The sequence below is a fragment of the Sorex fumeus genome, unplaced genomic scaffold, assembly GCF_029834395.1.
Source record: "Sorex fumeus unplaced genomic scaffold, SorFum_2.1 ptg000008l, whole genome shotgun sequence".
In the NCBI taxonomy this organism is placed as follows: domain Eukaryota; kingdom Metazoa; phylum Chordata; class Mammalia; order Eulipotyphla; family Soricidae; genus Sorex; species Sorex fumeus.
The window spans coordinates 61,508,609-61,534,566 of NW_026606065.1; the positions used below are offsets into that span (position 1 = coordinate 61,508,609).

The 25,958-nt window shown below is 35.3% G+C and overlaps 1 protein-coding gene across 8 annotated transcripts in view; it reads left to right on the forward strand.

Annotated features, from left to right (window-relative positions):
- The window catches only part of PCDH9 (protocadherin 9), a 1,028,937-nt gene extending 1,015,300 nt beyond the window's left edge, over positions 1-13,637 (forward strand). For all 8 annotated transcript variants that reach the window (XM_056110067.1, XM_056110070.1, XM_056110068.1 and 5 more), the window contains one exon: positions 11,459-13,637. In XM_056110067.1, the coding sequence (XP_055966042.1) occupies positions 11,459-11,832 (374 nt within the window). In that variant the 3' untranslated portion in view covers positions 11,833-13,637. The remainder of the gene's footprint in view (positions 1-11,458) is intronic.
- The last annotated feature ends 12,321 nt before the right edge of the window (positions 13,638-25,958 follow it).

Genomic DNA, 25,958 nt, shown 5'->3' on the forward strand with positions numbered 1-25,958 from the left:
AACAAAAAAATTTCAGAAGAAGATGGAGAGTGAAGTAAAATATTTGTTTATGAAACATGGAGAGACAGACAGACAGAGAAACAAAGAGAGAGACACAGAGAGACAGAGAAAGAAACAGAGAAAGAGATGGTTTTAAGAGAAAAGGACTTCTCCATTGGAAAAAGAGTTTGAGGGACTCTGGAAGGTAACAGAATGATATATCCCAATTAAACATCTCAATTTCAGAGGACCCCCCAGAATGTCTATTCACAACACTCGCTTTTTTTCAAAGTGAGCTTCATAAGCTATTTTCCCAAACTACCCCACTTGGGACTTTCTATATTTTTCCTGGTGTGCTTTGAATGAGTAAAAACTTAGAATATTTGATGGTACTCTCTCATACTCTTATTATGGATTTTATTCCTGCTGAAACTTCTCCTGTATTGAAGGGGACCAGTCTTCTGGACCACTCATCAAGGCTCAGTCCTTGCACCCCTCTACAGGGAGTTTGTCCATCCTGCTTTTGGATCACCATCTTTTTAATGGTGGTGACAGGGCAAGCTCTTCAGATCACATCTTGGTTGTTCTTGTTGCCTGATGCACTTCCCCATTTAAGATTTTGGTCTGATATTAAGCTTAAAAAAATAGTTCAATTCTGAAAATCTCAGATAAATCTTTAAAACATGTTGCACATCAATTAAGATTTTGTTGTTTTCTGAGAAACGTGACTTATTGCAGAACAGAGAATTTAGGAACTGTCAATACTTAAATGAGATTTTAAAATGAAAGGCATCAGATATAATAAATATGAGCAATAAATTTTGAACAAAGTGAACAGGATCTACAATGATAGAAATAAGGTGATTTTTATTAAGTAATTTAGTCAACATTTGAAAATTAATTTGAATAATCAATAAAAACCTATCTCATTAGATCATTGTTATTCCATTTGATTATAACTTCAAATATAAGCATTAAATAAGGGAAATTATCAAAGGCAATCATTTTCTTTCAGAAGTCAGCTTCAATAGTTAAGAAAAAGGCATCAGATGTTCATTCCATGCAAAATAAAGCAAAAGATTTATAAGGAAGCGCTCTCTATTCTGTGCAAGTTATAATGTCTGACCAAATACCAATATCCTCTCCGGCAAAGAATCTGCTGCTTAGGCTGGCCATGTGTTATTGTACTTGGACTGTCTCCATCTGCAAATGTTGACTTTTCATCTGTGACCAAGGGAAAAATCTGTATGAGGAACATGTAAAACATTTAATCCTTGTTTACTCGTTAACCAAAGGTTTTGTCAAATCCTCCTGGTGTTTTTTTTCTGCATTTGTTTCTCAAGGTGATTATTATACATCACAATGATGTGTTTAAATCTGACTATAAACTAAAAACTCTGATTAAAGCATTGCACTGTTTCTGAGTACTTGATCTAAATATGGTTTTATATTCTAAAACCAAAGTGTGGTCTGTGTAATACAGAAAACCACATGGGGCAACTGATTAATAATTTCTTGGTCCTATCTTAAGTTTCTTATTAGTAAAATAAATATAACATGAACAAAGTTGATATTTAATGAAAGTATAGAAGAATAGTAGAAGATGCACATCAAAATTTAGTCATTTATTTTCAATTCCTTCATGAGGCACTTCATGGGACAAAAGAATATAAATTTACTTTTACAAGTCCAACCAAATTTATTATTTTATTGGCACTTAAATATATTTCTCTTAATTAGACTTGATAATCACATGATTTAGATTTTGCATATCGCCAAACACAGTAATAACAAAGTCTCCAACGGAGACATTACTGGGCCCGCTCGAGCAAATCAACGATCAACGGGAGGGCCTTTACCTTTTTACCTTTACCTTAGATTTTGCATAGGATCTAACTTTAGATACTCTTCCAACAACTACTTAAACCTAACAATAAAATCAAATAAATGTTGTTAAAATAATTAATAAAAAAATTCCACATAAGTATACAGTATAATATAATCTGGACTAGAAATCGAACATCAAAAGAGAATGTGGTAAGTGCTGAAAATTTTCTGTTTATCATGAGACTTTCACATTTGAAAATAATTATTATCATATTTAGACTTTAAGTTTTTTAACTGATTTGATTTGTAGATTAAGAAAATGATGGTGAAATAGTAGTAAGTAGTATTGCCTGTCAAAGGAATTTGCCTAAAATATTTTTTAAGGTTTTCATAGGCACTTAGACACTTTCCATAAAGACAGTTCACCAAAAAAAAAAAGAAAAAAAGAAATAGATTGCTCAAACAAATAAGAAATACACTAAAATTAAAAATAAACTAGTAAAAATACTGAATTGATTTGTATTGGTCTGCTAGAGATACTAAATTTAGCTTAAAATGTACTGGATGAGAATATGTGCTATTCTAAAATTTTAATTATGGGAAGATAATTTGGAACAAGAAGAACAGATATAAAATTTATAGTTTTCTTGGTATATTAAAAGCAGAAAGTACAAAGCAAATGTTAGGATAAATTCTTAAATAAAGGCATTTCATCCCTGTTTCTGTATAAAAAAAAAGTATTTCAGCACATTTAAACTGATGACTTATCGTTCACTTTAAGGTACTTCTGAAGTATATACAACTTTGCATATACATTCATGATACTGTGAAATCTTGGAAAAACAGACTAAAATTGAAAACTTAAGAATCTGTGTTTGCATAACTGATGATATGCAATATTACCTTAATATGAGGCCATTATAAATGACAATCAATGTGTTTTACATATAAGCAGTATTCTCTCTCTCTCTCTCTCTTTCTCTCTCTCTCTCTCTCTCTCTCTCTCTCTCTCTCTCTCTCTCTCTTGCTATTTTTTCTGCTCAGGACGCATGAGGTGGGTGAGATACAAACTGCAGTACTTGCTAGACAATCAGGTAACAGGCTCAGTGCTAGACTCTATAATGCAGTGCTTCTCAAGCTCAGTGGTCCTGGGGGCCACCTGGGACATGTATGATGCATTTGGGGAGAGGTGAAGCAAATGCAGTAACAGATATTCAAGTGGGGACTTGAAATATTTAAGGCATGTTCTTCTACCCATTTAGATATCTCCCTTGTCTTTACAAGTAACAATTTCTAACTATAAACACAATAAAATTAAATAAATGAGATGCAATGATTTGATTCAAACCACTGATATGTTCTACAGTTCCATGTCAGCTGTATAAAGTATTGCCCTACTTTACTCAACATTTAAAAAAAAAAAAGAAAGAAATCCAAGGAAAATATATTTGCATGAAAGCTCAAACTTATAGTAATATAACTCAATCAGGAGTAGCAAGGTCTCATGCTTTTTGGTTTGCTTATTTTTGGTTTCAAATGCATATTTCTTCTTTTGGAAATAAAGAGTTTTGAGTCAGGTTGAAAGGCAGGCGGTCAACAGGCCAGAAGCTATTTGTTAATTACAGCAGTGAGTAAATCAATGAAGTAACAGTTCTGCTTCCCAGTGGGCATAACAAAATGCATCAAAGCTCACTCAAGTATGCTACAATTTAAATATAAATGGAGACCTATTAATTTGTGTTATCTTGTGTTGTAACCAAGGTCTGAATGTTAGAAGTTCAAGTAACTCTTGTCAGGGGGCCTGAGTATTACTGCTGAAATACTCTGATAGTCAGACTGGAAGTTCATTGCTTGGGGTAAAGTATACACTGCTGCTCAGGACTCCCAGTGCCAGGGAACACCAGGGGCCTTCCTAGGTATGGTACTGGATCTCCAAATTTTCCCTTAAGAATGCTGTAAGCCTGGTGTAGCCAGGAATTGAAACTCTCCAAGCTCTGCACTATCTTGCAAATTTTTGTTGGTTCTGATTGATGAGCTGAGGTGTGGAAAATAAAAGAGGGAATTACTTTGATATTTAATATAAATACTCATTGAGCACCAAAAATTAGTACAAGGCTAAGATTGTTGCCCTGTACATGGCATAACCTTGGACTGTGGTTCATGCACCAGTTTTGCCAGGAATGATCCCTGAACACAGAGCCAGGAGTAAGTCCTGGGCACAGTTGGGTGTGGCCTAAAAATCAAAGAAAGAAAGTAAAAAACTCATTAAAATAAATCTTTTTTTTTAACTTTAATATCATTGTTTACAAAGTTTTTCATGAGGCATTTGTTAAAGGCATACAATGTTCCAACACCAATCCCACCAGCTACATAGCCTTCCTTTTACCATCATTTTCCCAAACATGCCTCAAATCCAGTAGCAGGCTCAAAATAATTTATTTTATACTGCTTGTTACCCCTAAATGCATAATGGAGTGATCAAAAAAAAATACTTAAGTAAGAGGAAAAAAAATGAGAAAATTGGTGTAACTCTCCAGGGGAATATTAAGTCTTTTTCTGATTGTATATTAAGCTGCTGTTGCTAGTTGAGACTTCTGTGTTAAAGCTTTTTTTGTTGGGCTTAGTTGGCTTCTATGTTATATTCTGTCCAATAGAGTGTGATACTTCTAGGATGTTAGAATATGGAGATGCCGCTCCAGGATATCCAGAATATTTAAATGGGCAGAGAGTTACATGGTGGCAAGGGTGGAACATGGAGGTAGCTTCCGGGGGCTTTGGGATGTATGGGGAAGTGGGAGGAGGTTGATCACCCCAACTATGAGAAGACCTGGAGTTTTCAAGCAAACCAGTCCAGTGTGTATGAAATTTTTAGCAGCTTGGCATCTTTGTGGAGCTCACTCATGAGACAGTGTAGTCGGCCATAAGCATGGCAAAAGTTATCGGGTGTGAGTGTGGCTGCCAGGCCTTTTGTAGGGTGGGAACTTGGCCTTCGATGGGACCCTGTTTTTAGGGTGCTAAAAAGTAAGGGAAACTGAGGCTTAAGTCTAGTAAATGTGAAGATGACAGAAGTTATTCAATTAACTCTAGAGTTACAAAATCATAGCATAACTGCTGCCTGTGTCTATACAAAAAGGACGTTGCTCTAAAGTAAACTATACAAAGGACATAAGGAAAAGAGAAAAGTGATATTTCACTTACAAAAGATCACTTATAGAGATCTTCAGAGATCTCTGAAGAATTTGAATTTACAAGTCACTTTTTACAAGTCATTGCTTAGGGGAAATGAATCTTTAACAGACAGGGGGAAGCAGAACACAAAGGAGAAGTTAAAGATGAATACTGAGGAAATGGGAGTGCTTAGGGAGCATCCTGATAGGTATTACTCAGTAAGTCTAAACTCCTTGTGACAGAGGAGAAAGCACAAACCACTGTTATCCTACAACATTCCCAGAAAAAATACTTGGCAAAGTAGAAACCAAAGTATATTTTCTAAAAATATAGCTTATCCTAGCAAGTACATAAGCAAATTGTCTTGAAATAAATGAAAACTTCTTGACTCACTTTTAAAATCCCTGCTTTACTTCTTGAATAAATCTACATCCCACCCATTCCTTTTGAGATTTTACTTTTTGGGGCATTGCATCTGAACTATCTCTGGAGGTGAGCTACAGGGTAATTTGAGAGAGCCCCATTTTGAACCTGAAAACCTACTGAAATTTCTCCATCCACTTATAGACCCACTTATAAACCTAGCAAACTGCCCTGCTTGCCACCATCATCTTCCTCCATACAATTCCAGCTGACCTCTGTCCTGTAACTGGTAGCTCTCTGGTGACTTCTTTGCCTTTTGAGCTGCAATAATAACTGTCTATCATCCACCTGTGAACACACCTTGAAATCTTCTATAAGGACCAGCTACCTAATACAAAATTTCCCTTAGAACCTATGAAGGTTTTATAAACGTAATGGTATGCTTTAGTAAAAGCATTCAGATTCATTTTGCTTTTATTTTGTTTTGCTTTAATTTTTGGAGGGGGTTACCCAGTAGTGCTCAGGGTATTCCTTAAGGAATGATCTTGGCAGTATGGTAACGAGCAGTCCTGTGCCAGCTGAGATGGTGGTTCCATGAGAAGTTCCAAGGATGTGGTGCTACTCTGGTCCTAGTGTGGGGGAACTGATTGCCTGGGCCATGACATATGTGCTCAGGACTTTCAGGGGTACACTTAGGAAGACATGTTTTTATGGCATGAGGGTGATAGAAACCATTTTATTTAGTTAAAGGTACTGTATCTTAAATATATGGTTTTAAATTTTATTTTAGTTTTATAAGTTTGTTTACAATAATTCATTACCTCCAATATATCAATACCAATCATGCCAGGATTATAAATTATTAAATATAGATTTTAATTCTTTTTTTTAGGAGGGGACTGAGGGTGAGTTGGATTACATGCAGTAGAACTTACTCATGGCTCAGCATTCCTTGCAGGGTTCGAACTCAGGTTGGCCATGGCAAGCATCTTACCTGCTGTCCTATCTCACCAGCCTGTGGTTTTAAGTGCTTTGAATTGTCAAATATCTTTAATAAGAACTTACAGAAATGGTAAAAATAATATAATCTGGGTAAAGATTCCTCTATTGTTAGAAAACTCTAAGCCAAGTAATTGTTATTTTTCTTTTTTCCAGTGACATCTTACTATCCCCTCTACATTCACTCCTTTAGGAAATTTTTTTCTTTTAATTTTCAGGATAGACTGAGAGTTCCACTAGTAGAGTAGTAATTTCTTTTTCTTCATTGTTATATCCCTGATTATTTTCTCACTCTCACTATATAGTATAAGCTTAGTAGATTTTCATGAAATAAAAGTTATGTAGTTCTTTTTAAAAAGGCAGGATTTATTGTATTTGTTCAAATGTATCATTCCATACAAAAGATTGGGTATCAACAGATACTTATACACGACCAAATTGTTCTAAATCATTGGGCAACATTTATGCTTTAATAAAATGGTATTGTATATTATACCTAGCTTTTTGAAAATAATTTTATATTCTATCTTACAGTTAATAACATCATAGTTTTATTCATTTTGCAAAATACTTGATACTTCTTTTCCTTTTGGAAATATTAACAAGAAATAAAAACTTATTAGTGGTTTAAAAAAAGATTAACTACTGGTTAATAGGCTACAGGATATATTATGTACCAAATTAGTGATTGTCTTCATTGCTATCTAGAAAGGCATCAATCTGTTTTTAAAATAATTTAAATAATTCATTTATTAAATATCATATAACATTGTTAGATGAAAAGATTTGCTGTTGAGGAAGTTTTTAGTATAGTTTTATGAGATCAGCATCTCTTATAATTACTTAAGTTCTGCCTTTAAGCAGAAGGCATCTTTAATAATTTCTCAGAACAGCTTCAACCTCATAAAACTTTAATTGACAATTAACACTGTTCATAAATCATCACTATTGCCTAGAACTATAATAATAAGAAATCTGAGACTTGATAAACCATACATTTCTTTCTATGAATTTTTTAAATTTTGACATGAGAGAAAAAAAACTGTTATATTTGCAGCATTTGACCCCAAAGGGGAAAAAAAGTCACTAAAGTAAATGATGAAGGAGCTCGATTAGTAAATGTGTTATTCATCAATGAGGAAATATCTGTGCAAACGTTCAAGATCAATATGAGACATAAATTTACATGGGAGTGTGTCATGTGTCTTGGGACATCAAAAGATTCTTACAAGAATCGATGACTACGTGAATGAGGCCAGGCCTCCTTCCGCAAATAAAAAAGCGAAGTTGTCTTTGCTTGTGATCTTCAAGTAAGAAGCAAGGATTAATTTGAACAAATATATTGGATGTGTGGACATAGATTCACTGAGTACTCTAAAGTGAACCTAATAAAGAAAGTGTTTGAAATTTTAAAGAATGGTATAAGTTGGACTGTGAAAAAAGTTCAGAAAGAGGTAGAAATTAAATATCCTAAGTAATAAATAATCTTTGGAAGTTTGTGAGAAATTAATTTTAAATAGGTAAAGTGGACGTAAAACTAAACTGTCTACTTCTGAAAGCTTATAAGTATAGGTCAGATGAGATGGAATTTCAATCAGAAAAGAAAAATTCTTTTTTTTTTTATTACTGAAATACCATGAGGTAAAGTTGTAGACTTACAAACTTTTTTGCTTGGATTTCAGTTATAGAATGATTGAGTACCCGTCCCTGCACCAATGACCATACTTCACCACCAATGAAACCAGTAACCTTCCCAATTTCCCACCCCATTCCCCCAACCCCTCCCTCACCCTGCCTCTGTGGCAGGGCATTCCCTTTTGCTCTCTCTTTCCTTTAGCGTGTTGTGGTTTGCAGTAAAGGTATTGAGTGGCCATCATGTTCGGTCTATAGTCTACCTTCAGCATACATCTCAAATCCCAGGCGATTCCTCCAAATACACTTGACTTGGTGTTCCCTTCTCTATCTGAACTGCCTTTTCCTCCAGCATGTGCTGCTGGCTTCCAAGCTGTCAAACAGACCTCCTGGGACTTATCTCAACTAATCATAGGTGTTCGTCTCCCATTCTCTTACTTTATATTCCCCAGATGCGTGCAGTTTTCTATGTCTGTCCCTCTCTTTCTGACTCATTTCAGTTAGCATGATACTTTCCATGTAGAACCACTTGTATGCAAATTTCATGACTCCATCTTTTCTTTTTTTTTAAATTTTTATTAGTGAAACACCATGGTATTCCATTGTGTAGATGTACCAGTTTCTTTAACCAGTCATCTGTTCTTAGACACTCAGGTTTTTTCCAGATTTAGCTATTGTGAATAGTGCAGCAATAAGCATACAAGTGCAGATGTCAAATTCTAAAACCTAAAATTCTAAAATATAAGAACATAAAGGATTAAAAATAACTAATATTTGAGCTTTTATGAAAGTCCATTTAGACACTGCATTTTATTTAACTTATTAAATAAATATATATTTGTAAATGCCTATCATAAATATATACCTTAAATACATTATAAATAAATATATAATAAATAGATAAATAGATAATGAATATATATCATAAAATGTCTATTTTGAACTTGCTAGGCTTTTGACATATCAGGGTAATATCAATTGTTGTCTATGTTCGTAGATATTTTTAACATATAAGAAACAACTAGGAAACTGCCAAAATAAATGAAGATTTGAATTGAAAAGAAAAAATGCAATTATTAATCACACAACAATGTTACCAGTGCAAATTGGGTTTTAGCATAAAAGTGAATGTATCAATTGCTTAATTATTTTAATTGTTGATAAGACAAACTCAGAAGTACACTTTCTTCATTTTCTTCACTATTTTTGTTCTGATGACTCTGCTTTTGAAAATGTTATATGCCTCAAGCATTCTTGCCTATTCACTTAACCTCTTTTATAAAATCAATTCCTTATTTTCCAGCTATCAATTATCACTTGACTGTTTAATCAAAGTAAAAAAGAAACAAACAAACTTTTACTTAAACATTTGTTGTATTTCTTTGAGGACTGGATTCCTCTTTGTGTAATCAAAGAATGTTGGGTTTTTTTGTTTATTTGTTTTGTATTTAATCATTGTTAAGCTGCATGTATTGTGTTGTATTCTGGTAAAAAAATTTTAAAAAAACATGTATCTACAGGAAAATTTTTCTCTCTAATTACTATATACCATTTGATACATTTTAGAATTCATCTATGCTTTTATGTGCTTATAAATAGAGAATAGATTAGATTTAGAAGGAGCAAATTCTCCCTTTGGAGATAAACACTTCTTCATTTACTTGGATTCAATTATACTTGTGACAGAACCAGAGTAAATATATTAATATATTTTATTCAAAGGTAATGCTATATTTTTGAGTGGACACCTTAGAATTTCTCAAGGCTAAATCCTGGATCAGCTGCTCATTTCTGGCAGCTCTTGGGGTATAACGTGTCGTGCCAGGTATTGAAGCTGGCTGTGCCACATGCAAGAAAAGTACCTTACCCGTGTACTATCTCTTTAGACCAATAATGATTCGTTTTTTAGTGCTGCAATATTATTGCTACGTCATTGCATTTGTATAAAGTCACATACTGATGCTGGACTGATAGTACAGCAGGTAAGGTGTTTGCGTGATGCCAACCTGAATTCTATCCCTGGCATACCATATGGTTTTCTGAGCACTGCCAGGAGTAATTTCTGGATTCAGAGCCAGAAGTAACATCAAAGCAACATGGGTTTGTCCTCCCCACTCCCAAAAAATTGTTTACTTATTGCAAAATAATTTTATAGACAACTATTTTAATGCTTAATTTTGATGATGTTATATTTACATGGTACTTTCACATTTATTTTCCTTGCACTGGTAATTTTTATATATTATTTATTTTTTTTTATTTTTTTATTAGTGAAGCACCATGAGGTACAGTTATAGACTTACACGTTTTTGTGCTTGGGTTTCAGTTATACAATGATCAAACACCCATCCCTCCACCAGCGCCCATCCTCCACCACCACAGGTCCCAGCATCCCTCCCACTCCCCACCACCCCCATCCCACCCTACCTCTAAAGTAGGGCATTCCCCCTTGTTCTCTCTCTCTTCATTTGGGTCCTGTGTTTTGCAAGAGAGGCATTGAGTGGCAATCATGTTTGGTCTATAGTCTACTTTCAGCATGCTTCTCCCACCCTGGGAGTATCCTCACAACACCCTTTATTTTGTGCTCTCTTCTCTATCTGAGCTTCCTTTTCCCCTAGCACGTGTGGCTGGTCTCCAAGTCATGGAGCAAAATTCCTGGTACTAATCTCAGCCACTCCTGGGTGTTAGTCTCCCATTTTGTTGCTTTATGTTTCCCACATGAATGAAATCTTTCTGTGCCTATCCCGCTCTTTCTAAATCATTTCGCTTAACATGATACTTTCCATGTAGTACCACTTGTATATAAATTTCATGACTTCATCTTTTCTAACAGATACATAGTACTCCATTGTGTAAATGTACCAAAGTTTCTTTAACCAGTCATCTGTTCTCGGGCACTCAGGTTATTTTCAGATTCTGGCTACTGTAAAGGGTGCTGCAATGAACAAACAATTGCAGATGTCACTTCGACTATACTTTTTTGCCTCTTTGGGGTATATTCCCAGGAGTGGTATTCCTGGGTCAAATGAGAGATCAAATTCTAATTTTTTGAGAATCACACATACTGTTTTCCAAAAGGGTTGGACCAGTCGGCATTCATATATTATTTAACATTGCATGCAGATCTGTCTACTTCTGACAAACTCTCAGAAATACAACTTTATATGAGAATTAGAGACAAATCAGTGCTAACATGGTAGAGAAAGTTGTTAAGAACTAATGTGTTATGGGATAATCTGTTTATACATGTCTACCTATAACTGTTTTTCCATGTGTAAATTAAAGCTTAAAGAAGATAATAGATCATTTTTATCTCCAAAAAATGAAACCTGACTCCTTTTACCCAGAAAAAAATGAGGTAGAATATCTCTGGAGTACTCAATATACTTTTTATTAAAAAATAGATGACTAATGCATTTTTTTCTAAAGAGAAACATTTCAATGAAAACTATAACCATTCTCTTATTTTCTCTTTCCTTGTTCTCTGCAGATGGTCCTTTGGGGCCCAGAGGATTAGCTGAAGCTACAGAAATGTGTACTCAAGAGTGCTTGGTTTTGGGTCATTCTGATAATTGCTGGATGCCTCCTGGCTTGGGTCCATATCAGCATCCTAAATCACCTCTGTCGACCTTTGCACCCCAGAAAGAATGGATCAAGAAGGACAAGCTGGTGAATGGGCATACCCTAACCAGGGCCTGGAAAGAAGATAGCAACAAGAACCAATTCAATGACCATAAGCAGTATGGCTCCAATGAAGGCCATTTCAACACTGGAAGCCACATGACAGACATTCCTCTGGCAAACCTGAAGTCTTATAAGCAAACAGGAGGTGCTATTGAGAGCCCTAAGGAGCACCAGCTCTAAAAAGGAAAAGGCTATGTGGGACCTAATATCTTTAATCTAAATAGACATGCTAATACTGTGTGTGTCAGAGCTTTATGTATTCAATAGATCTCTACAACTATGCCCTTTATAGCAGGGATATCTATAACTTTGTGTTAGCACTATGGAGGATACAATGTTTTACCAGGAGAAGATAGTCTACTAGCAATGTGATCTTGTTTACTAGTATTGATTAAATTCTCAAAAGAAATTTCCATTGTGCAAATAGCCTTTTTTTTTCTTTTAAGAAAGAAAGTTTTATTTTGTCCCTGGACTGCTGCTATGAACAATAGAATATGCATTTGGAGAGTAAGAAAGTTCCATGGATTAGAGAGATTGACAAACATATCCAGTTAGAAAATTGTGCTCTTTTTTGTCATTGAATTGTGCTGGGACTGCTATACTTGACATTATACTTCAAACAAAACTTTTAAAAAAATAAGCATTAAACCTATTGTGCTGTTAACAACGTTAGTGGACACTTGTAAGTCAATCAGTGTTAAAGTATTTGTAAATAGAAACAAGTTATTATTAACAACCTTTGTGTACTTATAACGTTCACCTAAAATGGTGTAGCATAATTCTGTGTTTTATGGTTGCTTCTTTCTTTTTATTTCTTTTTCACTTTGCCTCTGTCATTATTTTTGTTCTTTATTTTAGTGAGGTGTTTCTCATTAGTAGTCTGTCTTGACACACATTGTTTAAAGGATCTCAAGCATTTATGTTTAAAAAAGGTTCTGGAATTTTACTTCTTATATGATAGCTTATATTGCTGGAATTATGTAAAAAACATGGTAACAAGTGAAATTTTTATATAAAAAAGGACTTCTGCAAAAGCTTGGAAATTCAGAACCTATTTTCTTGACATCCTTATTTTGAAGGCAGGCAAAAGTAAAATCACTTAATTAGAAGCATTAAGTGAGAGAGTTAAAGGTGTGTGTTATCCTTCAGAACGTGATATTATATCCTGTACTTGTCACTCTTGCAAAACTAATATAACAAAATTAGCATATATTGAAGAAAAATCACTTCAAAACTAGTTACAATTTGGCAAATGTGTGTCTATAACTTTGTTGAAATGACAGAGTTTGTGTTGATCCTCATATACAATAATGTTGTTGTAACACAAGTGTTAGACCATAGCCACAAAATATTTAATGTGTTGTGCCTTCATGATGTAACAGAACATTCTCCAGGTAGGCTAGTTGGGGGAAATAAAGGGATAAATCTCTAATTATTGCTGTTTAACTGTTTGTTATCATAGTTGGTCAATGCCTGGCAGGTACCAGCATCTTGTCACTTGGGTAAAACCAACAGAGTGACAACTAATGTTAATAAGATCTCAGTTGCACGTGCAAAACAAATCCAAATTCGAACATTCTTAGGAGGTTTTTGTTAAGGCATGACAGATGATTAAACAAATAAATAGCATGCAACAAAATGTCTTTATTGAAAGAAGTGAAAGTTATCTTAATGCCACAGTTCAACATCAGTTTAAATGAAAAAAATCAATAAAAAACAAAAAAAGGTTTGCTAATCTGATAGTTAATTTGTTCTTACCAAAAATAAAATTTCTCTGTAAATAGAAATTTACATTTTCCACAGTATAATGGAAAATAAATGGGTAGGGGTGCATTGCTTATTGCAGTACATTTTTGTCGGTTTGTGAGGGGTGTTTGATGATTTTGACAGAATAAATATCTAAACAATTATCCTTGTTACTGCTTTGCCAGTTCTACGTTATTTACAATTATTCAGCTCTTGCAATAAATGTTCTGAATTCCTGATTGTAGTGTTGTATTTCTTAGTAATATATGAAGTTATGATTTCTACTCTAATTGTTAAATAAATATATAACAAGGGAACATTTGATTTGGAGTCAAAAATATTTTGTTGGTGGCCCAAGTGATAATACAGTGGGTAGGGCTCTTGTCTTGCACTAATACAACATGAATTTGATCCCTGGCATCATATATAGTCCAAGGGGCACCATTAGCAGTGATCCTTGAGTGCAGAGCCAGAAGGAACTCCTAAGCACTGTCAGGTAGACCCCAAAACCAAATACATATTTTACATATATATGTAAATATATATATACATATGTATGCACACATATGCATATATATTTGTTTGAATAGTGATAATTGGGCATGCATATATATTTTGTTTTTACCTATTTCATGGAAATATGTTTCAAAGTTAAATTCTCCCATTGGTATATGAAATTATTTTTCTTATAAAAATCATGTAAAATGTTGTTTCATTTTTCTAGTCAAGATTAATGTGAGTTGTATCAAAACCAACCTCAAAGTAAAAACAGTAGCTCTAATTAGGAGGTGAAGCATTTTTTCATTTTTAGTCTCTTTAATAAGATTTTATAAAACAAACTATCAATATTTCATTTGTTAGCCAAGACAGAAGAGGATTTCCTAGGATTTAAGGTCTCAAGCTAAGGTCCTAACCCCGATTTCTGTTTCTTACATTAGAAATGTAAGTACGTAAAGACATCAAGGAAAAACTAAGACAAACTCACAAATATGCCATGTTTTTATGTTCACATTAGGAAACTGGGTCAGAATTCTCTCAGGTTAGTATTTTAGGGTACATAAACAAATGCAACTCTTCCTCTAAAGATTTCTGGATAATAGCTAAATATAATTTTGGATATTAAGACAAGTAAGTAAATTTTACTGCTTGGGGCAGTGACTGGAACTGAAAACCTACTGTTCAGTTCTGCATGAACCAATTCTCCTTTCTTCCACTCAGAGATGTCAGTTTACCATTGGACACAGAAAACGAAAGTTTCTTAACAGGTATGTTGACAAAAAGGAATGTACTTACAAAGTAAATCAAATAAAATATTCTAAAGGAATAGACCTTAAACAGTCTACATATTTTCCATTCCATTGACTTGAATATCATTGAATCATATTTTACCTGACAATCAAAGCAATTTACATCTCCTAGGAAAGAAATTTTAATAGGAAAATATATTTGCCTATTATATAGGAAATTTTCTGTTAAAAAACAGAAACATTTTCTGTTAAAATCCTATTTAACATATTTAATATGTATCAAAATTACTTTTTAAGTAATTATCAAACATTGCTATCTATATATTAACAAACTTCCTCTAATAGTTTTAGAAATAAATGCTACAGAGGCCAATGTGGCCTACCTAAATGAGCACTTCTACACATGCTACGTAATACAATGTATATTTAAATAAATCATTCACTAATGGGCAACTGAGTAAGCATTTTGCTACACTGGCACAATTGAGCAGATCTCATTCTGCAGAGACTGGTGTTCTCTCTCGCTCTCCCATCAGCTGCCCCACCCCATTACTCCATAGCTGAAGCTAGAAATGCAGCTGAGACCCAAAAGTCATTTTAGTATTTATTAAACTCTCTTGGATAGAAGCCAGAAATAGCTAATTATTATTAGTGAGGGGTTTTGGCAGCCAGGGATGAAAGGGATGCCTTGTCGGTTTTAATTCTAATGTAGATGCCAGGGAGTTACTTTGTACTAGGGCAAACTAAACTATGAAAAGGAGGAGTGATGTTGCCAGCTGAAAAACGATGCATTCTTCTGCTTTGTTTTTAAAAAGGTTGATTATTTTTTCCTAAAGAAGCTCTTTCATTGGTTCTTTTGATATATTTCACTTTAAACTTCTCAGTGTTTTTAAAGACCCAGACATATAATGCATTCTTTGCAATAAAGTCTCTATATACTGCTCATCTCCTTTCATAACTACCAATTATCTACACTTTAATAGATATCAATCAGAATTTACAGTTAAAAATATAACATGAATCTCTATGACTGAAAAAAACTATACAATTGAACCATAAGTGCCATAGTAAGTTTGTTCAAAATATATATTAATGGTTAGTCAAACTATTTTTCTATAATTCTGATATTCTCATGACCATTTCAAAACAATAAATAAGAATTATACTTTTTGTCCTATAATGTATTTTATTTTATACCGTAATTCTTAAATAGTGTACCACATGGTAATCCAATTTACTATTCTAATTCTCCACATTTTATTTTAAATATTATAGCTAAAAATTCTACTAGTATTAGCCTTCCATTCATTATTTAGTCTTCATTTCTTTAAAAATAGTTCTTTAGAGTCCTGTGACTATGTTCTTATTAGTCTGCATAACAAATATACTGAATTCTATGTCAAATATTATAAACATTAAATATTATGATTTTCAAATAATAACTGGTATTTGAATTAAAATTATTTTATGAACCTTTTTTTCTTAAGAATATATTTTTGGCATAAAGGCTTACTACTTTTAGGTGTATACATATGGTAAAATGTTTGCTTATATTGTGGAATGTTCTTCACAATAATTCTAGTTAACATCCATTACTACATAATTACAATGCTTTGTTTTTGATGTGAACAAAATATCTCCTCTATTAGATACTTTAAAACACACCTAGGAGTATTTTTAACTATGGTTACCACGGCAATCATTATCTTGTTTTTCCTCTTTGATAACAAATAGTTTTTGTTCAATTGTTTTTTTTGTTCATACATCAGTTTTCACTACTTTATGTTTTTGGAGTTCATTTTTATATATCTTGAGGGTATATATGACCATACTACAGCCACTATCAAAGTACCAATTTCCCTCTACTATGGTTCACTGGACCACTTTATTCCTCCCTAGTTTTGACATAATTGATATCATCCTGAATAAGACCCAATAACAATAACAATGTCTGCTTCAGAATTCTAACACGATAAAATTTTCCACAACAGATAGCAGATAGGCTGGACAGATAGCATAGCAGGTAAGTCACCACTTGCCTTACATGCAGCACATGGTTCCCTGAGTCCGTCCACGAGTGTTTTCTTGAGTGCAGAGTAACCCCTAAGCACACTTATGCCTGACTCCAAAATAATGTTTTCTATAGTATAAAATTATTTTATTCAAAATAAAGTTCTTTTTTATATTCAAAGGTACTATAAGTGTATGTGTGCTCGGATTGAATTTACAAAAAAATAGTTGTGCAAATTATCTTATACATAACATGCATTTGTTATTGTTTTTATAAAACATCACGTGGTAGAGAGATAGCATAGCAAGTAGGGCATTTGCCTTGCCCCTGACTGACCAAGCTTAAACCCTAGCACCCCATACTGTCCCCAGAGCATGACAGGGAGATCCCTGAGCACCAACCAAGGCAGGAGTAAGTAGTGAACACAGATGGGTGTGGTTCCCAAAGAAATAAAAACAAAAACTTATCAAAATAAGGTATTACTCCATCCATTTACAATTTAATGTACACATACATAGCCAATCATATTTCACTTTCTATGTAATAGACTTTGTGGGGCATCACTTAAAAACCTGGATAGCAACATGCAAGGCAAATATTCTAACCCTTGTACTATGGCTCAGCCCCTGCTGACTTCTATTGTTTTTTTTAATTTGTCGACTTATCTTATGGTTTTATGTATCTGTTTTCTCCATTCTGAGCTGGGGACATCAGAGAGCTCTAATCAGTATACTCCTGACTCTGTGCTCAGAGATCACCCAGCAGACTTGGAGGACCATATGCGTTGTTTATCTGTTTTCTTCGTGTACAGATTTTTACACTGTTCCAATTGCAAAATTATTATAATTCTAGAAACTTCCTGATTTGTGAGGAACTTCTTATAAGGCACAAACTTTTCATTTAATCTAGAATCTTTTTCTTTAAGGAATCAACTTTCCTTTTACTGTGCCCCTTTACTTCTGCACATTTCACACTTACTAGGTATGTGGCTGCTACGTTACCAGTTCATTGTTTCTTCCTTAGAGTTTCATGACTTCAGGCCTCTCTCACAATCTGCTGCATTCCACCCTTGAACTGCCAAATCCCACCAAGCAGATGACATTTGTGACATCTGATTTTGTGGAACAGGGAGGTTGATGCAATCACCATTTTGGAGCCACATCCTAGTTCTACCACAAATAAATTTCAGATTTTTTTTTCTTTTTGGTTCACACCCGGCGATGCTCAGGGGTTACTCCTGGCTTTGCACTCAGGAATGACTCCTGGCGGTGCTCAGGGGACCATAGGGGATGCTGGGAATCGAATCCGGGTCAGCCGCGTGCAAGGCAAATGCCCTACTGGCTGTGCTATTGCTCCAGCCCAAATTTCAGATTTTTTAAGTAAAATTCCTACTCACAGAAAAGTTTAAATTACGAATTATAACCACTATTTCACTAATACTCTCTTCAGAGACACAAAATTGCAAAATGTTTTTAGTACTTCTGATGTCCAGGGTGAGAACTCTAAGTTCTTATTGGAATGGAAGTGAGCAGCCTCTTGCTGTACTTCCAGAAACACCAGCAGCCATACTCACCTACCACAGCTGCCATCATGTTGACTTACCCACAGGGCCCTGCTCTACCAACTTACAACTAAGTCTCCGACAAGACGCGAGCCAAGGGGTGGAGCTGTAGCACAGCGGGTTGGGCATTTGCCTTGCACGCAGCTGAGCCGGTTCGATTTCCAGGATCTTATATGGTCCCCTGAGTACCAACAGGGGTAATTCCTGAGCAGAGACCCAGGAGTAACCCCTGTGCATCGATGTGTGTGATCCAAAAAGCAAACAAACAAAAAAGGATGCGAGCCAAGCAGTTAAAGTTCATGTATGTTCTGGTCCCCCTTGGATGAGAACTCCTGAGCTCCCTCGGAGGGTATCTGCACTAAGTCCAGCTCTGCAGAAGCCATAGCAGCTGCAGCCATAGTCAATGCTGCAGTCCCAGCAATGACTCAACTCCTCCACTTCACTAATGCTCTCTGCAGAGACACCAAAAACTCTCCAAAAAATTCAGGTACTCTCTGTGTCCAATCTGGGGACTTTGGGGTGTTTTCAACCCATTGGCCAAATCATAGATCCCAAAATATCCAGACCTCATGGCTGCATACCTGGTTGTGTGACACCTCTAAATTCAAAATTCATCACAATTAAAATTTCAGTAGGAGTACACAAAATTACATGCGGAGTAGCATAGAAACCAACAACACTCAGCAAACAAAAGCAGTAACAATGCTCAATTAGCAACAGATTAGTAAATTTTTAAACAAGGATTTAAAACCCTGTGATGAGATATAACAATTTTCACATATTTTCTTTTACTGAACTATTTTTTTATAATTCCTTTAGCCATTTAGTTGCAACAAACAACATAAAATAAATAATTGTGTGTCTACTAAGGGGATAGAGTTAGAAGATGGTTTGGTTAATGGGGGCAGTGGTGGAGGAAAGGTCACTTTAGTGGATGGAATGGTTTAAACATTGAAAGTCCATAAAAAGAGTATTATGAATATCATTGTAAGCCACAAGTTTTAAATAAGGTACTTATTTACAAAAAATCAAAACAACTTGAGGGTGAAAAGAAATTTGTGGTGCAGAGTATCAAACACACACTCACACACACATGCACACATCGCTGTCACTGTCACTGTCCTCCCGTTGTTCATCAATTTGCTTGAGCGGACCCAGTAACGTCTCCATTGTGAAAATTGCTACTGTGTTTGGCATATCGAATACGTCAGGGGAAGCTTGCCAGGCTTTGCCCTGAGGGCAAGATGCTCTCGGTAGCTTGTGGGGCTCTCCGAGAGGGGCGGAGAAATCAGACTCGGTTTGGCCATGTTGGCTGCGTGCAAGGCAAATGCCCTACCTGCTGTGCTATTGCTCCAGCCCACATACACACATATATGCTTATGTATCATTCATATTTTATGAATGTGTAAATGATATACAGATATGTATGCTTATATATATTATGTCTACATATAAGTTAATTTAATTCATTTGACTGAGTCTAAATACTTTTAAGGAATAGATCATATATTCATCTCTGAGATTCCTGGGAGTCACTTAATCTTATCACTTAACTTCCCGTTAGTCGTCGATTTGCTCGAGCGGGCGCCAGTAACGTCTCCATTTGTCCCTGTCGCGTGCTAGTGTAGCCCAATGGCATCTGTTCGCTCCGGGAACATGAAGGGCCTCAAACCGATCGTTCATGATCTTCACGAAGAAGTCTGACCATCTGGTAGGTGGGCGGCCACGCGGTCTTTTGACATCCCGTGGAATCCAATCAGTAACAGCTCTAGTCCAACGGTCGTCTTTAAATCTCATTACGTGACCAGCCCATCTGATTTTCGACACCTTGGCAAATGAGACAGCGTCCCTGATCCTTGATCGTCGACAGATGTCAGAACTCCGGATTCGTTCTCTCATTTGAGTGAAACGTGATATTCCAAGCATAGCTCTTTCTATTCTTCTTTGGGAGACCTGAATAGCGTTCTCATCCTGTTTACGTAGGGCCCAGGTCTCTGAGGCATATGTTAATGCAGGAAGAACAGTGGAATCAAAGAGATGTGCCCGGAGCCGGAGGTTCTTCGTCCTCTTAGCTATTTCTTCGATGTTCTTGAAGGCGTTCCAAGCCGCTCTCTTCCTCCTGCGCAGCTCGGGTGCCAGGTCATTTGTCATGTTGACCTCTCGACCTAGGTACACATAGCTGTTGCATTCGGAGATGGTCGTTCCATTGAGAGCGAATGGGGCGTCAGGAACAAGGCTGTTTCTCATAAACATTGTCTTCGTAAGATTCAGCTGTAGTCCTACCTTTCCACACTCACGGTCAAAGTCGGCCAGCATTTGTGCCGCTTGGCTGATGTTTGGTGTTATTAAAACAATGTCATCAGCAAAGCGGAGGTGGTGTAATTGCCGACCATCTACCTTCACTCCCATTCCTTCCCATTCCAGTCGTCGCATGATGTTCTCGAGGGTGGCACTGAAGAGTTTCGGTGAAATGGTATCACCCTGCCGCACCCCTCTCTTGACATCAACGATCACTTCTTTGTAGAATGGTGAGATCCTGGTAGTGAATCCGCAATACAGCTCACGGAGGATCCTGATGTATTGGGCTTGAATGCCCTGATTGGCTAGGGCTTCAATGACCGCTTCCGTCTCAACAGAATCAAAGGCCTTCTTTAAATCAATGAACGTTAAGCAGAGCGGCATCTTGAACTCCCGAGAAACCTCAATGAGCTTGGTTATCGTGTGGATATGGTTGGTAGTGCTGAATCCTTTGCGGAACCCTGCTTGCTTGCATGGTTGTCCTTCATCTAGTGTTCTGCCAATCCTATTCAGGATGACTCGAGTGAACAACTTGTAGATGACAGACAATAGGCAGATTGGGCGATAGTTGCCAATGTCATGGATGTCTCCCTTCTTGAACAGTAGTACGGTCCTGCTGGTTTTCCATTGGGACGGAACCTTGAATTCAGACAGGTAGCGAGTGAAGAGCCGAGCCAGTGTATTAATGAGTACTGACGGCAGGTTCTTCAGGTGTTCAGGTCTGACCTTGTCTGGGCTGGGTGCTGTTTGTTTCTTTACCGACGAAATGGCGTGTCGGATTTCGGAGGGGAGAACGTTGGGAACAACATATCCATCCTGTGGAATTTGGTATGTTGGCAAGTGGACATGGCTATCGAAGAGATTTGAGTAGAAGTCATGGATAATCTTCTCCATTGCCGTTCTGGAGGATGTGATGGATCCATCAGGACGTCGGAGGGCAGTCATCTTGGTCTTATAGTTGGTGAAGGACAGGCGGGCCTTACGAATACTTTTCCCGGCTTCTGCCGCATCTACCAGTACTTCTCCTCTTCTCTCTTTGAGGTCTTCCTTGATCGCATCTCTGCACTGCTTTGCAAGCTCGGACGTTAGCTTGCGGTTGCCTGAGGCATGCGCCAAACCACGCTGGCGAATTAGCTCAAGAGTTTTCGAAGATAGGCGACTTTTTGTGGCTATCTCTCTCTTGGCGTTCCTCGCACATTCATGGAGGTGCTGAACCAGTCGATCGTATTCCTCGTCAATGTTGTCAACAATGGCATCTTCCCATGTTGCCGCAATAGTACCAAAGAGTTCCCAGTTGGTGGTCATTCTGGGAGTTCTCTTTTTGAACTTTGCAGCCCTTTCTCCCCGCTCTGTGAAGTAGAATTTTGCACGAAGGAGACGGTGGTCCGATTCCTGGGAGTAAAAAAAAAAAAAAGAAAATCTTTTATTGGCTGGTAATATAAGAAAAAGAAAAGTTCTTAAATTCCATTGAAAAAATTCTGGTTTGACGGGCTGGAGTGATAGCACAGTGGGTAGGGCATTTGCTTTGCATGCATCCTATATGGTCCCCCGAGCACTGCCAGGATTTATTCCTGAGTGCAGAGCCAGGAGTAACCCCTGAGCATTGCTGGGTTTGACCCAAAATGCAAAAAAAAAAAAAAATTCTGGTTTGATAATGAATAGATAATATCTTGTAATACTTTAAAAATTCACTCTAGATTCAATTTAGTGTTACTTTATATGATACTTTATGCAAAACATGAATCTTACTCTAAAAGATAAAATTCTTTAAAAAGGATTTTATTTTAATTCAGTAATTAAAAAATTTAAATGATACATTTACATCACTTAAGTGTTCTTGCTTACTAGTTCTGCCTTTAGGAAGTTATAATAATGAAAAATGTTCTGGTCCTAAGATCAATTAAAATACTTAGCTCTTATTCCTATTTCTTTCTCCATTATAGAAGGAACCATTTCCCACAGAGCCTAGAATTTTAACAGGAAGATGCAATATCCTCTGGTGATGTTGCTGGAAAGATCATAATCCAAACAAAGCAAAACTTGGTTTATTGCAATCATGCAATCATGTTCCCTCATCCCTTATTCCTTGCTTAAGCATCCCTAAATAAATTCTGCTGAGGATAAAAGGGTCAATTTTTCCTGATTTGACAGAGGTTAATTTTTTGTCTAAAATTATCTAATATACATATATGTATATACATCGTATATACATATATGATGATGTACATATATGTTTGTATGTATGAGTTCAGTAATATATAAGTTATATGACAATTTAGATACTAGTTTCTTAATTTCTGGTTTCATTGTGGAGGTCAGACCTAATTAGTGAACCTGCTGTTTGTGTATTATTCCCACTGATTCTGAGTCTAGCTGTGTAAATTAGGTGTTTCAATACTCTGGCTCTGTAATGAAGGACTACTTGTACCCAGTAGTGCTTGGGGCCACAGAGTCCACTCCAGTGGTGTTCACAAAATTTTATTTTACAAATTACACTGTTTAATTGACGTCCAAAACAGCAGTTGAAAATAGCATTACTTTATCAAAACCTAAACTATTTAGAGTAATGAACTGAGAGACCTGACATATGCAGTTTGAGTCAAAGTATAATTCCAAAAATACCATTTACACTCACAATTGGCAGAGTGAAATTTAAATTTGGAGGAAATTACTCAATATTCTTTATATTTTTATGCATATAAGAGGGATGCATTACTGTTTAATTTGTATTAAGACTTATACTTACATTGTTGTGATACTTTTACAACTTTCACTGTCACTGTCCTCCCATTGTTCATTGATTTGCTCAAGCGGGCCCAGTGACATCTCCATTGTGACAATTGTTACTGTGTTTGGCATAGTGAATAACTTCATCCCACTTTTATAACACTTAAAGGAATTACATATATTCACTTTATTTTAATATAGTTATATTTTTAGCATCGCTTCTATTGTTTCACATTTCCCCCCAAAAAGATGGAGATCAAGTTTAAATAAAGTTTACTCTGGCTCCTAGAAGAAGCAAGCATCAGTGACAAACTGTTGGTCTGTGAATATGCTTTATAAATCTTTAGTTAATAAATGTATTCATTTATTTATTATTTATGCACCTTGTTTCAAAGTTTTTAGTAATAGTTTCAGGTAGTAAATGTTCCGTATCCAAACACACTACCAGTGTCAACATCCCTTCTTCAATGGTCCAAGAATAGGAACTCTGCAGATATTTAGTCATTTTTTTTAAATTTTGGGATTTTTTAAAATTTTTAAATCAATAATACATAACATGAAAAATCAATACAATAATATAATAGTTTGTTTTGAACTAAAAATTCTTTATTGTTTGACTTAGGCAATGTTTGGTATATCTATATTTGACTTAAATGTTTCATTGATTAATATGTACCAATTTTGCTAGTTAAACCACGGTCACTATAACACAGTCTAAGGAGACATATACGTTTTCAGTAAATATAAACTAAACTTCATTACTGCAAAATATGTCTGAACTCCTTACTACTAGATTAAATGTTGAATTCCTTTCATACACACAAAATAAATTAGAGCTATATCCTTTGTTGACATGAAACCTGATTTCTATTCCTTGTCTTGGAAAAATAAGATGAGAAGCAAAGTGAATTATATATCAGGCTTATATTACCAATAAAAAGTGCATTAAAATTGGACTAAATTTGGTATGATAATTAATTTAGAAAGTACACTTAATTATCATCACGGAAATTCAATTCTCATGGATACCATCAGGAGTTCTGTGCTTATGTGGAAAGAATGAACTCCCTAGGCATCATAGGGAATGCTAGATATAAAACTTCAATGCATAAACATTCTCTATTATTGCACCAACAATTTTAATTAATTGTTCTTACATCCTGAGTTTGACTTAATTTTCAATGAAGCATCTTTTAATTTGATAAGCAAGAATCACCGATTAGAGATATGAAATAAATTACTTATAGAGCCAAGATCATACTACAAAGTAGTACTTCATTAGTCTTCCCCTTCCCACAGGAGAAGCTAACTAAATATTTTAAATGCCAGCTCCCTATAGTTCATGATCTTGCAGTACACTTGTTCGTAATATAGTGTGACAGAAAATGACATTATTATACACAAATATCCAATTAATAAGATTTTAATAATTTCACAACATCATTCAATAAGCTATTGCACCAGTAAGCTACTTATAGGGTAACTTTTTGCTTTGCTGTCATATTTTGATCCTCAATAATTTGCCTTAACATAATTACTAACGTAAATAATTAACATCAGGTGCATAGGAAATACCTGTTTCCTTACACACAGTAATCACTATGAAAGACACACGAATATTAAACTTCTTGGGAAAGAAAAACATCAGTATTCACTTAAAGAGTGGCACTTGGAATCGAAACAATTTTGTCATTTAATGTAGATGCAAGATATACATCTATATTCATATATAATTATATAGAAGACCGATATATCTTATTTTTAGTCATTATTCCTAATAATTAATTTATGTTATTTTTGTATATATTTGGTGTGCTTATTCAATTTTGGAATTCAAAACAAAAAAATTCAAGTGCACATATCTATTTCCTAGTGCGAGGGCACTTAGACCACCTACTGGATTAAAATATCACTAGAGATTGCTTTCAGAATTTTTTTTTTTTTGCTTTCAGATATGCATTTCAGAATCTCATGAATCTGGGGGCTGGAACTAGAGCACAGCAGGTAGGGCTTTGCCTTGCACATGCCCAACCCAGGTTCAATTCCAAGCATCCCATGTGGTCCCCTGAGCACCTCCAGGAGTAATTCCTGAGTGCAGAGCCATGAGTTACCCCTGTGCATCTCCAGGTGTGACCCACAAAAACAAACAAAAGAAAAAAAAACAGAAACTCATTAATCAATTTAAACTGAATTGGTATAAAGTTAAATATTTAACTAGTTCATAGTTGATAACTTCAGTACTATTTAGTAGAGATTATTTTCCTCATAAATTTCACTATTAAAACTAACAATAGAATATAATAAGATTTAACTTACAGATCTTGTTTAGGTAAGAAAGTTAAAGAAGATCAGGATTTTTTGAAGAGATTTAAACTTCTTCAAAATGAGAATTTTTCATTTGTGTACTATATCTGGCATTATATTATCTTACTGATATAAAATGGAAAGATTTTTTTAGTTTCTAGTCTTAAGATAAAGATAAATGTGGTTCTGCTTTTATAACACCCAAAATGCTGCATGAAATAACAAAAGTGCTCCATAATTGCATTTGTTATTATTAAAAATAGCTAAAAGTGGCACTACTATAGTATATTTATATTTAAAATTTCTTCCAATTATTGTAAGCATTATTAATTACATAGAATATATGTGCATTTTACTTCTATTCCTAAATATTAATTGCTATCATCAATTTTTTATTAAATATCAGCTATTC